The 17737-nt window shown below is 40.4% G+C and overlaps 1 protein-coding gene across 1 annotated transcript in view; it reads left to right on the top strand.

Annotated features, from left to right (window-relative positions):
* Positions 1-17737, top strand: part of TFDP2 (transcription factor Dp-2) — a 49416-nt gene that overhangs the window by 15013 nt on the left and 16666 nt on the right. Inside the window, exons 4-7 of the mRNA XM_080349450.1 lie at positions 10304-10407; positions 13912-14033; positions 16468-16515; positions 17521-17683. Of these exons, the coding sequence (XP_080205576.1) occupies positions 10304-10407; positions 13912-14033; positions 16468-16515; positions 17521-17683 (437 nt within the window). The remainder of the gene's footprint in view (positions 1-10303; positions 10408-13911; positions 14034-16467; positions 16516-17520; positions 17684-17737) is intronic.

Here is a 17737-nt window from a genome sequence, read left to right as displayed (position 1 = left end):
TTTCATTCACAGGCTTAACTTTCAAAATCTCTTTTCTCACCAAGTTTCCCCCCTGAACCATCTGGAGCAGTTACTCTGTTGCTGCTGTTGGAGTGTGTTTTTGGTCAGACTCCATTTATCTTTCCTGCTACGACATGTAGTGTCTATGCACTATTACCTTTGGATATTTTCCAAGTTTATTTTGCTAGAGACATTAATGCTCACAGACCACTTAGGTATTGCTATCTAATCTGTAAGTCTTTAAATACTGCTGCGTCACTTCTGCAGATTTTTAAATCTGAATTACCATTCCTAAATAGGTTGACAGGTTGTTTGGTTTATTTGTGGGTTCAGTATTCTTATTGCTTGTTTGTTTCCTGTCCTTGTTATTGAATGCTGTGAGTTTCTTGCTGTAGCTTTTTTTGATTCAGGCTTTTTAGAATACTTCCAGTATTTTTTTTTTATTCCTTGTACCGATGATTTCTGGAAAAAAGAAGCATTTGTAGTACCCAGTATATCTAAACACAATACAGATTTACTAAGGAATTTCATCTTTTAAATGTGATGATTGCCGAATCAAAAGCACATACATGCCAATTTGTGTTCCTCATAAAAAGACTTGCTACCTAATTCTGAAGGGAACTAGATTCTTCTTTCTAGGTGCACCTAGAAGAAATATCACAGTGCTCAGCAGAGCATTAACTTGGAATGTTGTTTACTTTGTTTGGTGAACAATTCCCATTCACCAGACAATTTCCTTTCCTACATTTATTGCCTTTAACTCATAGGTAGCAGGCCTTTTTGGCTAAAGCATCTCCATTTGGAGCTTGTTTCTTCTGCTTGAAATGAATACTCACAGGATCTGGAAGGGAATGCCACATATGGATGGCTCTTGACTAATGGCCAGGCTACTCATCTAATGCCAGGGACCACTTGCTATGAGGATGGTCATCGGGTACAATATGTTAAGTAGTCCACACAGCACAGTCGGGATATCTCCTTTCTGAAAGTCATTTTCATTCACATTCTCAGTCTTTGACATGGTATATTCTTATTGTTACAGTTGAAATTGTTCAACTGTGGCAAGCTGGGCCAACTATGCTTCCTTTCCTTATCTGAAAGTACAGACTGGTGATTAAAATTATTCCTGTAGGAGACCTGCATTTTCATTCTCCCGGACAGATAAAAACTGGCCCTGGTTCTCATTCTTTAGTAAATGAATACTCTTGGGTTACTGGATGCAAGAGGGGGGCTTCCTCTCATGTTTTGGAGAACAGAGATGATTTTTGCTGTTCTTAGCCTTGGGGACAGACCTGTATGTATCTGTTAGGCAAGTGTTCTTCTGAAGTTTTATCAGGGGTCCGTGTTTGGAGAAACTCCTGGTATGTCCCTTGTTAATAAGACTGACACACTCCTGGGTGTACGCAGAACTTTGGTGCCTAATAAAGTTACTTGACAACAGCTAAGGCACTCCATTATTTAGGCAAAATCCTGGTTTAAGTGGCAAGATGCCTTTGTGGAGTTGCCCCATTCTGTTAACATTAAGTATAATAGTTCAAGTTAGTTCTCAAATGGGTATAATTAGGTTTGTGAATGAGTTAGATAGTGACAGTTCAGGTGTAGTTTTGGGGTGATTGTTTCAAGCTGTGAGTGAATTAAATCAGACATACTGTAGCATTCATGTTGAAAAGTTGCACCTGTAATCAGAAGAATTTAAAATTTCACCTGGGAGAGAATCCCAGTCAATAAATTAAGCACTTGTAGTTTTGTAATCTCGTTCATATATATAACAGAAATGGAAAATCAAATATTTTCCTGCTGATTCCAAGTAGAGGGCACATCTGTATTGCCACTTGGTCACTTGTCCCATAAAGCCACCTCACCTGTGCATCCACATGGATGTCTGTGGCTGTGAGCGCTCCTTTCTAGGTTAAGGAGCAGTCTCAAAGCTACCTGATCTGCTGAATGTTGGAGATGCCTAGGTATGAGGCTGTGTAATATAATAAAGGTTTGCAATCAGATATTACTTGCAAAATCATTTTAGTAGTCAAAGCCGCAGCTGCTTCTCAGCTGTAAATTCAGTGAGTTGTAGTGCCATCAGGTGAGCACTCCAACACACCTGAAATGAGTTAATTTGTTACCTTTTGCAATGCCAGGTAAAGGGACAGCGTGTCCTGAAGATTCTTTTGAACAAAATGACATATGTAAAGAACTCCAAATTTGAGAACAACTGCAGATTTAAAAGATTTCTACTTGATGTGTGCAGTTGTGCAGAACAAGCTGAGGTGTGGTGGGCTGGGGCAGAGGAGCCATTGCTGCCCACCCTGCTGGCCACCCACCAAGGGAGGGCAGAACGGGACCTGCAGCCATACCGCTCCTGCTCTGGTAAAGCACCCTGTCCCTGGCACCAAGCGGTGTTGCTGCTGTGGGGTTTGTGCCTTGGCTTTGCTCCCATGGGCTACTGACGTTTCTTGCCTCAAGACTCTGTAGCTTGAGCAAATTTCAACTCACTATGTTTCCAGGTGCCGCTGCCTTGGTCGTACTGCAGTGTGGGACTGGCTGAATTAAAGTTGTCCGTCGGAATTTAGGAATGTCAGCGTGAATGACAATATTTACAACTGCACAGATGTGCAAAAAGAGGCTTCGTTTGGGCAGGTTTGGGACTGCCCGCATGTGCTGCCCTGCGGGCGCCCCCCCACAGCCTGGCCAAGCCTGTATTAGTGCCTGGGAGCGGAGTGGGCTGGCTGGGCAGCAGGCAGTCTGCACAGCGTTATGGCAAACCGGCAGCTGAAATGTGCAGGCTGTGCCTGGTATGGCAGAGGGTTGTGCTGCCATCCGGGGGAACCTCTGCAGGCTGGAGAAATGCATCACTGCACCAGTGCAGGCTGCGGTGACTGGCTCTGCAGAAAGGGACCTGGGGGTGCTGGTAGGAAGCGAACTGACATGAGCCAGCGATGGGCACTAATGGTGCCCTGGGCTGCATGGGAGGAGTGTCTGACAGGAGGACAAGCCCCACCACTCAGCCCTGGTGAGGCCCTGGGGTGCTGTGTCCTAAGAGACATAGACTTTATGGAGAGAGTGCAGCCAAGGGCTGTTGAGATCATGAAGGGACTGAAACATCTCTCACAGGAAAGGCTGAGAGAGCCAGGAGTGTTGTCTGAAGAAGAGAAGGCTCAGGGACGAACTTACCAATGTATATAAATACCTGAAGGGAAGGTGTATAGAGGATGGAGCCATGGGTTTTTCAGTGGTGCCCAGAGGCAAAGGGCAGAGACTGAAATACGGGAGGTTTTGTCTGAACATCAAGAAACAGGTTTTTTTACTGTGAGTGACTGACCACTGATACAGGTTGCCCATGGAGATTGTGGAGTCTCCATCCTTGCAGATATTCAAAAGCCATCTGGGCATTGTTCTGCCAGCCTGCTTTGGCTGACCCTGCTTGAGCAGGCAGGTTGGACAAGATGACATCCAGAGGTTCCTCCCAGCTGTTCTGTGTACAGATTCTTGTAACTTTGCTTATTAAGTACGTATTATACCAAGAATAGTTTCTTTAGGTTGGGAGGTGGTTTTTAGGTGTGATTTAATGTTTTCATAAACTTAAAAAGTTGGGGTTTGATCAGAATTATTACAATTACGACAAAAACAACAGCAAAATCAGTACAAATGATCAGGAAGGCTTGTTTTTTTCGAAAAAAAAATTCTTAACAGACTTTGAGGCAGAAACTCCCAATGAGAATTAGTTTCTCAAAAAAAACAAGACATCTCCTGTAACAAGGTTGTTTCTTTCAAAAATCATAGCTGCTGGTAGGAATAAGGAATAATACATCTGATATAAATGGAAAAAAATCTAGCAAGGATTAACCTGTATTTGATAGGTTGCATTTTTAATTGAACTGTTTCCAAGGTCTTGTTTTGGCACGCTTTACCTTATTTTAAAAGTACTTGACATACATGACCTGCAAGTAAGCGGTATTCCCAAAAGTAAATCAGATCAATTAAATACACAGAGAAGTCACCTGGACCGTAAGCTTAATTTTCAATCGATAATGACTGAAAATTTAACTGTAAATTTGTAAATGCCTGTTAAAAAAAAAAAAAATTATAAAGATTTCTGAAACCATATTTTGTTATTTTTCATGGGGAATACTAGTGTGTAAAAAATGAGTTTATTTCACAAGTTAACCACTCTGTTTGCCTCCTAAACAAATTCTACTGGCTGACTCAGTGTCTCTGTATCTGAGTGAAGACACTGGGTGCTGATCCACTTCTGTCTGTGAACAGTGAGCTGACAGTTATTAAACAGGGTGTGGAAGAAAGAAGCAATAGTTTTGAACTGGTTGGCTATGAGTGACATACTTGATTCTCATCTTAAAATGTATAATGTGGACTAACACAACAGTTTTGGTGAATTGCACTGTCCTTAGTTATTATTTTTTTATTTCTATATTCTTAAATTCTGTGAATTTACATGGTATTCTCTGCTCATTGCTGTGGAGGGAAAAGGGAGTCCAGCCCTGGACCACCAGTCTTGCACCAGGCTCCATGAGGGAGGATTCCTTAAGCAGATCCAAATTGCTTTGGGTGGGAATCTTAGCTTTTAATACAACTTCACAGTGAACTTTCTTTCACCATGTATTTTTATGTGCAGTACATAATTTTTACTAAGTCCTGGTAGGACTGATGGTTTAGAAGCTTCTCAATACACAGGACTGCCGTGTGCCTTCACTGGACCCTGGAACAGACTGAGTCAAAAAATGGCCCCTGATCCCCCTCGCCGAAGGAGAAGAAGGCAGGTTCACTGCATAGCTTGTGAATGGGAATGAGCACTGGTCATGAGGTCTGCACAAACCAGTTTTAGTGTCAGCGTACTGAATATCTGACCAGGGCCTTAGGGGGATGATTGCTTGGGAGTTCATTTTGTGCTTGAAGAGATCTGCTAAAATGACCAAGACAACAGAATCAATAGGTTATTGATAGGCCCACACTTGGTACTTTGAGATTCTTACAGCTGTTAACTCCTATATATTTGTCTCAAAATGAACAGTAGAAGACTGAAAATGTACTGGTCAGTATAAGCCTGAAGTACACTGAAATATCATCTGCTCAGTTTTGCTTTTTCTTTTCTACAGATCTCTGATTTCATATATTTCTAGATATGTATCTGCTTTTACATACCTTATGGAATTTTAAAAGTTAGGTTTATAGCCTACTAAGTTTGTGCAATAAACAAATGAAGAAACGTAGCAAGAAAATATATGTATATGAATAGCATGTTAATAATTCAGTTTTTCTATGTGCTTTTATAATATTGTGTCCTGCTCTTGGAGATCAATTCATATTTTAGCATAATAGAAGAGCCAGAGGAAACATCACATGTTATCGCAAAATATCCTAGTGGACTTCCGATGCTTCACAACTCTGAACTGGGTTTTTTACCATCGGTTACCATCAGGTGTAGGCTGTATTATTTAAAATGGCCATTTGTTGGTACACTTTAAAAATGTGTGACTTTCTTTCAGAGCTCTGAATATGAAATCCAAATTACCAACACTTCCCTGGTGTTTTGTCTAACAATTCAAAGACTTGTTTTATGGATATACACATTTTGTATGACCCCAGCTGGTTCGTCTGTGCTTCCCATCAGCTATGGTTTCCTTCAAACCAGCTGTGACAGATTCTGTAGATTCTCCAATTTACATTGTTTCTGATTATCTTTGCAACTAAGCTGCAGACCTAGCAGATTTGGTTATACAATTAAAAAAAAAAAATCACTAAAACTTCTTTAGCTTCATATTTGTATAGGAGTCCATGCTGTTTGTGTGAAGTTAAGCTATTTAGGGTACCACATAACAATTTAAAGTTAGTCTTGTGAAGTGGTTAGTTACTGTGTGCATGTGAGCTAAGCACACAAGTACATAAACATGAATAACTTTGTTTTGTGACTGCCTGAAGCTGAACATCATTTAAATTGAATTCTTCTCTCTGTGTGCAAGTACAACTATTTTGCAAATGCCAGAAAGAATAATAGTTATGTAGTGTTCATTTTTTTCTAAATATGAAAGAAGAGCATCGCTGTTTTTTCTCCATGAGAAGTAACAACAGTGGTGACTGAGGGATGGAAAAATAATTCATGTAGAAGAAAAGTGCTTTTGTTCTAAGAGAAATAAGAGAAACATATATATGTCCACTGACAGATTTTTATTTGGAATTTGCATCAGTGAAGAGCATGCTCAGTTTGTGGCGGTTTTGTATATATTGCAGTCAAAGCCTCTCTCTGAGAGCTGTGAGCAGGTTTCTTTCCCATGTGCTAGGTTTTCCACTGGTAAAATGGGAATAATGATGCTGACCTCCTTTGTGCTTTAAAAGTACTGCTGAGAAACATTATATAAGAATTGAGTATTATTATACAAATCATTCTAGTCTGATCCATCTCTGCTGACCTTTTTCATCCATGCAGTAAGATTACCGTGACTAGGAGGCTGACGGGTCTCATTGTGCTCAGCTTATCACTGTACACACTGCTGGTTTTCAGTGAAACAGTGTAATCTTTTTTTGTCCCCAAATGATGGCTGTTATTAAGACGTGGAATTTGATCATGTTTAAAGTCTTTACAACTGCTATATGATAAAGTATACGTAATTAGTTTGGTGAACACTGCTATTTGAACACAGAAACCTGTTGAATATTTTTTAGGTGATCTAGAAACAATGTGACATCTACTTCCTCCTCCTGCTTTTTCTATGCTGTCTTATAAATAAGACTGAAGAGATTGTTCCTGTTGATGCTTGTTGTTTTGTAATACTACCTTGCCAACAAAACATTAGAAATTACTAGTTCCTCAGCAAACAAAGGTGCGCTAACCTCAAAAATTGGTGTAACATACAGCTAGTCATCTGAGCAAACAAGTGCCTGCTCTCTGAGCCAGTTGTGTTGGGTTTGTGGTGGTGCTCTCATTGCGCTGGGACAGGTCCTGCCAGCACCAGGTCAGCCCGTGACAGCTGTGTCCCTCGGACCCGGCTGCCCTGGGGCGAGGGCTGCAGTATGGGATGCTTTTGGAAGCTGGACTTCTCTGTTTCGAGGAGGGTGGTGGCTCTGACTGCTAAATGTGTCTTTTCAGGTTGGGGTTCCGATGTGAGCTCTTTGGAAATGCATTAACTTTTTGCAGCAGCTATAACAGAACCAACTGTCATGTTTACTATGAAGAGAAATGGGAAGGTGGTGTTTCTACCATTCGATATTTGGAGAAGTTGAGGTCACATGAGTATCTGGACTATGACACTATTTTTGAAAAGAAACAGACAAACGGGAGGGAGGGAATGTTTTCTTTGTAATTGATAAAACATTTTGTTTACAATGTTTTCAACTGTTGACAAACAAACAAAATGACCTCTTATTGTGAAAAAAATGGTTACTCTTCTGTCCACAGTGGATGACAGAGACTTCACTCAAAACCAGGTCCCTTTCCATCCGGTCTGTGTTTAAAAGTTGGCACATTCACATACGTGTATTTAACCATAAAGAAATATAAAAGGAAGGATGAGGGCAAGGAAATGTTTATTTGAAAACTTAAACAACTCTTTAGATCATTTTGACACTGCTGCTGCCAAATGGGGATTTGTGTAGGGATTAGAATATGAGGATCTCCTTTACTGACAGTAACTCTAGCCAGAAAGACTTTTAAAGGTGTCATATGGAAGTGGCTGTCTTTTTAAAAACTAGATCAAGTAATTTGAACAACCTTGTATTTACTGAAGTTGTCCTATTGGTGACCATGTACATTAATCTAGGAAGCCTTTTAAATGAAGTGCAGCAGTAGCTCTTAATTAGTGTTTTTTCCAGGGCTGGTACAATCAATCTGGTGGTTGTGTGCGGCTTTGGCCATGGGTATTGTATTCTTAAGCTACCATTTTCAGAGAGCCTGCATGTATCTGCATGTCTATATACATACATATGTATGTTAAAAACTATTGCCCAGTGAAAATAGATTACAATCTACATGCCATGTTTTGAGAAAGGAGCAAACGGTGTGCACAGCGATAGATGTGTATGTTTGACTGCACGGCACAGTGGGTCTGACATGTCCCCATCTGGCACTGAGAAACGTGATGTGACGGTGCCTCGGGCCAGGAAGTGTCGCTGGGGACAACTCGGTGAGGTGGCTCTCTGGTAAGGGAACTGTAAGCCAAGAGCTGACGTTTCTGAATTTCACTGCACTTTGCCTCTCACCTTATGTTGTTGGCACCAGAGAAAGTAACTTATTTCTTTTCTCTGGTAAGAAAAGGGGCAAAGAGAAATAGCTTGAGAGCTGATGTCAGAGAAAAGGGGGTCAAAAGTTGCAGCTGCAGCAGAAAAGAGTAAAAATTCTACAGCAGTACTGAGAAGTGACGGGAACATCACTGATGACAACAGTCTGCAATGACAGGGGAGACTAGGTTTTTGATGAGAATATGCCAGCACAGTTTAGAAAGTCCTGGGCAAAATCTTGTGGCGGAAGTAAAATTGACAAGTAACTGGCCAGTTTTGAGAAGTATTTTGAGCTCCAAATGTGAACACTGTGTGTGTAAATCATGAATTACTGTTGTCTTGTGCACTCTGACATTACCTCACGAAAAGTGTTTCCTAATAGAGTGAGGATTTACTGGGGGGGGTGGGGTTACAAGTGCATAGGTCTTATAAGTTCTTTTTTTCTGGGTGAGTTAGGTAACTGAATAAATTATTCAATTTATTGAATAAAGAATAAGCAAGCTTCTTCTGAAGATGTTCTCAGATACAGATCTGCCTTTTGAAAAATTAATGTTAAGTAGTAGTGTTACTCAGATGCCAAAGGAATTTACACAGAATGTTAGAACATCCTTGTCTCAACTTGTAAATATTTTTCATATCTCTTTGCATATGTCTACATCTTTTCTACTTCTGTGCTGTAGCTACAGAAGATCCCTTAAGTACTCTTTTTCTCTCAATTGCGTTGCTTTTGCTTTGTGTTACAGAGACATTACACTGAATTTGATTTTCCAGTTACCTCATGGCCTACTATAGGTGTACTGAAATAAGAAAAGATGACAGTTCAGGACCAACTGAGAAGAGAAAAGTGGGCAGTGGAGAAGAACAGGTTATATGGGAAAAGACCAGAGAACAGAGATGTCAGACACCCCTGAGTCAGCTTGGGGCCATCTGGGCTGGGCTGAGTGTTGGCCAGGTCCTGTGGCAGGAGGACAGGGCAGGGCGGGGGTGGACGCTGGGCTCTGCGCTCTTCTGAAGGAACCTGTCACCTCAGATGCCTCCGGTTTCTGTCGGCTAGTGTTGGAGAGCATCAGTAGCTCTTCAGGAGCCAGTCCTTGTCCTGATAGCTCATGAGCACAGCTAGGCCCAAGATGACTGCACTGTGAGGCAGTGGTGGCTCTTCCTTATATTTACCTCCAGACCCACCACTGTTCGTCTCCATTTTGAATAAATGGGGGGAGGCATTTGACTGATTGATTCCCAGCTCTCTTGCTTTGAAACTGTCATAGAAACAGGAGCTGCTGCCGCCACAGCGTCCATAGATAAGTGTGTTCACCGCTTTGAGTGGCTTGTGTGCACCACTTTGAACACTTGTGGGCTAATGGTAGTGCTGTATGACAGTTTTGATTAAGACATTAAGTCTGAATAATCAAAGCCACAAGATAGGATGTGGAATAGAGGAGGAGCAGCAGCATTTGTGAGGCTCTCAGCGTAGAGGATGAGTTAGATCCGTAAGCAATCCAGGATCACAAAAATGGTGAATATCTTGGGATGAGAACATGCTGGGATGGCTGCCTTTATCTTGATGTCCAGTGTCATGCTCAGTTACTTTAGCTAAAGCTGTAAAGGTGTCAGTTTAGTCCATCTGCTCAGCGATGGGCTGCGATATGCTTACTTCACTGGTGTTTGTAGAATACTTCAGGATAGTCAGATGAGGAATGATTGATACAATATTTTGTATACACATACAATATTTTGTACACATGGTTATGATTATAAATAGGATTTGTATGCTGACTTTAACTTGAACTTTTAATGCTGAGGTATGGCAGGCTGTGTGTTCTTTGTCTTAGGCAAGAGAAAATTGTTTCTGGAAATAAAATACTAACATGTAATTTTAAAGGTGAACTAATGAAGGTATAGTTTTGTGAGGTGTCCTTGTGATGCCTGCAAAAAAGTCAGGAGGCTGCTATGTGAGAGTGTTGTCTGTACAAGACAAAAAAGCTAACCTGATTCCAAAATGTTAAAATTATGTGAGAATTAGCCAAAGCATTCATAGGTAATAGGCAGTAATTTAAAACTCTCTTTTTACTGCTCTTTTTAGGTAATATTTCAATAATCACATTACCAGTTTCCAGCACCAACTCCCCAACTAAGATTTTGCCAAAAACCTTAGGACCAGTCAATGTGAATGTTGGACCCCAAATGGTAAGTTTTGTAACTTTGCTAATGCTAACTTGTAACTAGCTGTGCCACTTCCTGCTGAGGTGGTAGGGGTGCATGACAAACAAGGTTGTGAGGTCGCGGTGAGTTTGGCCGGCCAGCGAGGGCCCTGAGAGGCACCTGCGGGACAGCTGTCTTCTGGCTTGAGTGGCATTGAAACAACTTTGCCAGTTGACATTTTACCCGTTACTCAAAAGCATACTAAGAAAAATAAATCTCATAAAGTATGTTATTGATACTCTCTGAATATTTTGAGTCATGTTCTCACCACTAAATCTTCAGCGTTGCCAAAGAGTAAATGTCTTGATGTGTCCCTAGAGATTTAACTTGTTGAAACTACTCTTCTTAAAACTGTCTTTTCCTGTGGATGGTAACTGTGTATGAGCATATATTGCCGTTCCTGGGATTTTAGATCTGATTTTGAGAAAAAATTTATTTTCTTTTTGTAGGCAGTACAGTGGACTGGTTCTAGTAACCTGATGCCTCCTTGCCAAGCACTTAGTCTGAGTACAAGAACTATTTGATAGTTTTATAAATAATTGTGGTGGGTCCCTCACATCAGGAGTAATCACTGTTCTTCAATGGCTTTGATTCTGGTTGGACAGACAGGCCCAGCATTACAGCCACCCCCCAGCTGCTTTCTCCCTGCCTGCAGCACTAGGCACTGCCTGGCTACCAGACAGTCGTGTTCCTCAGTGCATCAGTACTGATGCAAGTACTGCTGGAGCATGTGCCCTGTAGCTTTCCGCTGGAGTAGTTCTACTACAACATATGTATTTTGTGAGTGCAATAAATAATAGCCAAGAACAGGGGAGAGCAGCCAGTTAATGCAGTACCTACTCTTACGAGTGACTTCTCAGGGCCCTGCTTTTGGTTTAAATGAACCCTAGTTCATAGTTTAGGTGCTATAGCAGGTAGCAGTGCTAGAGCTACTGCATGGTGTGGACACATATTATTTTATTTATTTTATTATTATTTTATTTTATTCTGCTGCTTCACAAAGATAGACCTGTATTGAGAAAACTTTTTTTATTAAAGAGCCATTAACACAGGCCTCCTAAGACATCCAGCGTATGGCTGTGTTGTGTGCCAGACCATTGAAAAGTGAATGCTCACAAGTTCTCAGTAATGGAAATGTTTGCACTCCTTTTGCATCACACCTGCGCTAGAAAAGTCCTGCTGCCTTGAGGGGCTTTTGCCTTTATTTAACCACTGTAGGTTACAGCCCTGTGGCTGCACCAGGCCCTTCAAACCAGCACACGGTCCTGGGGTCCGTGGGTGGGCTGCTGGCTGAGCAGTGACCATGGGGCTGATCCCTTGGGGTACGGCTGTGCAAACAGTGAAATCAGCACCGTCTGCGGGCTGCATTCTGAGGTACGGGTGTGTGTTACAGTTGCTTTAGATTCAGTCCGTAGGTGTAAATCTAACAGCATAAGTATTACTGATAAAATGTTTGTGCTTAATTACAAGCATTTAACACATCCTACAGCTGCTCTATTTCCTAAATTAGGATGAGGTTTTATTTTTCTGGTCTATGCTATGCACTGCATTTATGTGATTACTTCAGGCACACTGCAAAAATGTTTGCTGTTAAGATGGAATGAATCCTTTGCAAACACTCAGTGTAAGACTTCTTGTGAACGCAAACACTCAATAGTAAATGTAAAAGTGACACAAAAAAAACCCCACTGATTTGTACAGGTGTGACATCTGTGTCCCTGCAGCCCTGAAAGTGCAGCTGTGGCAGCAGCTGTGGGCAGAGGCTGCTGTGCAGGTGCAGGGGTCAGTCTGGGGAGTGGCAGCCGGGTGCCCCACTAGGTGGCACCAGGGGACAGAGGACATGGGACAGGCCGCTCTGGAAACAACCCAACTGATTGTGCCACCTCAGTTTGTTACTGCGGTCATCACAAGAAAATTGTGAGGAGATTGAACATAAAATACTCTTTTGATCTGTGATTTAGAGCAATGTGAAACCTCAGGGAGGGGGGATGTGGTGAAACACCATTTCAGAATGCAAAATGTTTAAAATCTTTTCTCCCTGACATGCGTCCACCATATGCTGGCAGAATCATATGCATATTGCAAATAAATATTATTATAGTGTTGCAAGAAATGGATATAAAAAGTTGCTAGATTGATGTGTAATTGAAATATTGCATTACTGATTCTCACATACCACTGTAATATCAGTGCTGAATTTGAGCTTTACAAAATTAATCATTCTGTCACAAAATGTTTCTGACTTTAAGCCAATGTAGCAGTAAGTTGATGGAAGTTGATACCCTTCCTGTGCCTGCATGCTGTGTGTAGAGCAGCCAGCCAGGGATCTTTTGTTCTTCAGTATCAATCAGAAAATATCTAACTTGGACCTGTGTTTTGGTTTTCCTAAATTTCTGTTTTCACTTGTTTCTGTCAAGCTATCCAGTTGCAAAAATAAATAAGATAATTTTATGTCTTTAAGATAAAAAATACATACCTGTCATCACAGTGTGGTTTCCGGAGGGATGTGAAATAATGCTCAGTGAGCTAAGGCAATGGGAAATTCTGCAGAGAGCATTTTTTATACTTGTTCATGCAATATTGATGGATAACAAATGAAGTATCTACCCTATACTTATATGGGTGTTGGGTGTTAAATTGTAAAAGAAACTACGAAGTTTAATACAGTAGGTATTCAAAGTGTCACTAACAAATGGAGTGAAGTGAAACAATACTGAAAAAAAAAAAGGCAAAAGGCATTGTCCAGGAAGCTTTTGTTTGAATCTTCCTATAACGGAATCAAAATAATTTAACTTGTGTTTTATTTTAATGATTAACTAACTCATACTGTTTCGTTTTTAAATACTAAGTTCCTTATGGGACCTACTTTAAAGAATGAACTTAGATGTGATTTAAAAGTTGAGATCAAGTGTCTTAGTGGTAACAACCATTGTACATACGTACAGTTCACTAGGTTTGAATAAATGTAAATTCTGTCTGTACTGTACAGACTTTACATTTAACTCCTTAGGTACAATGTTGTACTATTAGCTTGCTGGAATGCCTTGAGATCTTGTGAATGCTAGAAACGGCAGGGAGTATTTTGCCTTTGGGGCCAAAGACAGAAAATTGCAAGAGACAAATCCATTGGAAAGCAGGCTTTATTGATTACAGTGATCAATAGATTGCTTAGACCCTACTCTTTCAAAGAAACAATTAGATGGATACAGATGCAGATCTGCCATACCTAGTAATTATTTCTGGTTTTCTAGATCTTGTCCATATGAATAATACAGTAATATGGTACAAAAAGTCGAAAAATTCACAACATTGTAATTACTTTAATGTGTGAAGAACTTCTGATGACATCTCTTGTGTGTATTTTGACTGCAACTTGCATCTGGTACAGAACTGTTATTTTTTCTCAGTACCATGCTTAATATTAATTTTGGGCTGTGGTAACCTCTGTTTTCTTAAGAGAGCTGTGTTTTTTATTTCTAAATGTCATAGATCATAAGCACATCACAAAGACTGACCAATTCAGGGAGTGTTCTGATTGGAAGTCCATATAACCCAGCTCCAACAATGGTCACACAGACACACATAACGGAAGCTTCTGGCTGGGTCCCAGGGTAAGATTTTTGTTTTATTTAAAGATGAGGATCTGTTCTGATTTTTTTCCTTTATTTACACTACTGTATCTATATATTGGGTTACAGCTTCCAGTTCTTGCACAACTAAAAGGAGCATGCTCTCTGGCCTATTATGCATTTTCAATGTCTGGAGCACGTCAGTGCAGAAGTACAAGCACCAGTCACAGTCACTGCCAACAAACAAAATTAAAACAGATTGTGAAGCTTCTTTGTGAAATTGGAGATTCACAAATTCATGAGTCCTGTTAAAAGCAACCTATATTTTTTTAAGTTCATGGTATATCCAAGTAGCTTTGCTCTTGAGCATATCAGTGGATGCCAACAGGGTAGAGACTGTCAAAAACATTTCATGAGGCATTTAAGAATAAATCTCTTATGGAAAATTTAAAATGTAATAAATGTTGTATTTTTATTACTATTTTACAGTAGCAACAAGTTTTCTTGGGGTTCTGAGGTACTCCAGAGTAACATGACTATCTTGATCTCGTCTAAGGAAATCTGGTCTTTACAGTATTTAATTTTTTTTAAATAGCTGTACTGCTGAGCTATCTCAAGACACCTGTAGTGCTTTGTCTCTGAAAATTACAAAGTAATTTGTTTCTGTATCTGTGTGAATTTTTCTGAACAGGTGATCAATGTCATTAGTACCTTTTCAGCTTTAGAGATGGGAAAATGGAGCATATAGGACATGGCAGAAATAGGAGTATAATGTTTATACCTTGACTTTCTTCATTCTGTGCTGTAAACAAGGACTGTCATAGGCTTTTACTTCCCAGTCACTATATTCCCACCATAGAGTGGATTTTTAATGATTATGTGTTTATCTCCTCAAATACCTTTTGAATCCCCTTAGTTCTGATTTTATTTGAAAAAGGAGTTGTCAAATATTACTTTGTTTCTGCAAATTTTGTGAAATGTGGAGGCCAGGCAGAAGTTCTTTCAGTGCCTGGAGGAGGCAAAAGCTGTGGTGTCTGTTCACAGCTAGCTACACCAGAGAATCAGAGCCCATTAGTCTTCTTAAGCTTCATCCAAACCCAGGTGATGGAGATGCCCAGCGAAAAGCATAGTTGCAGTGCATCAACCACCCATCAAGGAGAAGCACTATCTCTCTGTTTGCATACTGGCAAAACTCTAGGCACAGTATTTCCAATGAGACTAACTATTGTTTTGCTGATAAAAAGGAGCAAGATGTTCTCCAAACTGACTGATCAGTGTTGATCCCTGCAGAAGTGCATACAATAGCTCGTATTTTCATCTGAAGATCAGAGGTGAGGAAGGGTCTGTGGTGTTGCTGAACTGAAGTGGCAAACCCTTGCTGAAAACAGCTCTAGAGGACTGCATGTCCAGACTCCTTGCTTCATCTATCGTTTACTCGTCTTCACTGATTCCAAATTGTTTACAAAATCAAATGAGACGAGAGCACGTTCATTCACAGAGCTCTGTACAACCTGTACCAGCCTGGCATGCTGAGCAGGGACAGCCAGCTGTCCCCTCACCGCTGGGCCAGCCCCCGCCCTCGTGGCTGCTTTCAGACCCCCACGGCACAGCTGGAGCCGGTAAGGACCATGGACAGAGTCACAGATCCCCTGCTGCTGCCGACAGCTGCCCATCGCCCAACCACACACGTGCCGTTTGCCATCGATTTTGTTCAGCGCCCTTCATAACATCAGGTTTTTAGCTGCGTAAGTATCTGCCGTGAACCCTGGTTTGAAACTGCAGGGTGACAACGTGAAGTAATTTACCAGTGGCTCTCAAGCAATGTGCGTTGTATTGGCTGCAAGAATAAAATACAAGTTTGGAATGCAACTTCTGAAGTCTGCTTGCTGCAGCTAATAGACAGACCAACACAGAACCTAGCAGTGATTGGTGACTGCTACTCCCATGTGAAGTTCATGTCCACTGCTTCTTCAGAGTATCTCTCTTCAGCTCTGTATGCATCAGCTCTCATGTGAACTTGTTTAGTGTTTTTTGTTTAAAGATATGAAAACATTCAATGTCCTGAAAATATAGGATATATCTTATGTGCTGTTTAAAGGCATTTTTCTTCCACATGGAGGAATTTTAAATAGGAATTTTTCAAAGGAGCTCAGCATCTCCTTTTTGATGGGATTTGGTTATTTAGGTCACATCAGCACTTTCTATAGTTCAGATGAAGTGGCTTCCCTAAAATCACACATGCAAAGCATGGTACAATTGAGACTAGAACATGTCTGGCAGTGAGCTCAGATAACCTCCAAAGTCCGAACCACCTTCTCTGCAAGTTTGTCAAGCTGTGTGTGTGTGCGCTATTTTCTCCTTTCAGTAAACATGTAACAGCTAGCATTAGTACCCAGCTAGGCCCCAAATACATTTCTTTTTTTTGGTCTGGATATATAATGTTATTTTAATCTAAGTTTGAATTGTCTTTTCTTAGGGACAGAAAGCGGACTCGAGAATTTATAGAATCAGACTTTTCAGAAAGGTGAGTATTATTGAACAGTCATACCTGTTTTACTTCTTCAAATCTGCCCTTCAGAGAGATTGGTTGCCAGTTCCCACTTTCAGCAGTGTTCACTCCTCCACGTAAAAGCTGTCTTGTATGTTATTCCTTGTAGTTATAATTGATTACTCTTTATTACTTCCTGAAAAATACATTTGCTGTTACTGATGAGTGGGAGCTGTGAAAAACAAACACATCTTCAGAAACAGGGTTGTTCTGCTTTTCTGTGTGACAAATACTTGTAAACAGATGATCTTTTCTTTGCTTCCAAAATTTCTTTGAATGCATTCAAGGTGGTTTTATTTGTTTACCTATCAGGAGTTACGTTGAATAACTACATAGGAGTTAGAAACGATAGTGTTTCTTTTAAACCTTCTGGTGTTCCTTTCCACTCTTCCTTTTCTTCTGTCTTTCTTTCCAGTGTTCAGTTTTCTTAAATACATTTGAAATTTTGGAAAGCATTCTTGTATTTTAATGTTTTCCTTAGCTTGCTGACAGAACTAAGCCTTTTTCTGTAACATAATCGATCTCCCTGAAACATGTTATCAAACCAGCTTGTAAAACAGTAATTTAAAACAAAACACAGAGCTAATCTTTTTAAAGGCTTCTGTTAAAATATGCATCCAATTCTAGCTTGTATGATAAAACAAATTGCTCCTGTTGTTTTCCATTGCCATTATCTAAGCTCCTGCTTTTCTGGAGAAAGAAAGTGAATGGAAAATAACCCTGACCTTGCCAGTTATTAACTCTGGCACCATAAAAACTAGTGAATATGTACTTACTCTCAGTATTAACTATATGATGGCACAGATATTAAACTTGGTGGCTAGGAGAAATAAGGTACCTTCTGCTTTGTTGTAAATAGAGATGTGGTAGTACATAGTGTCATGAGTCCTGATTCTTGTTGCAAAAGGTAGACATTTTGCTGTGGAACAAAGTAGCTTATTAACATTCAGTGTATTAAAATAATCGCTTTTCTCCTTCCAGTAAGAGAAGCAAAAAAGGAGATAAAAATGGGAAAGGCCTGAGGCATTTTTCAATGAAAGTATGTGAAAAAGTTCAACGCAAAGGAACGACTTCATACAATGAAGTTGCTGATGAGCTGGTATCAGAATTCACAAATTCTAATAGCCACCCAGCTACAGATTCGGTAAGCAAATACGTGTTGAAATTTGTTATACCATTGTAAAATTGTCTGGTTTAT

This window comes from Nesoenas mayeri (genome assembly GCF_963082525.1).
Source record: "Nesoenas mayeri genome assembly, chromosome: 9".
In the NCBI taxonomy this organism is placed as follows: Eukaryota; Metazoa; Chordata; class Aves; order Columbiformes; family Columbidae; genus Nesoenas; species Nesoenas mayeri.
The sequence above is the reverse complement of the archived record's forward strand: the minus strand, read 5'-3'. Positions and strand labels throughout refer to the sequence as shown.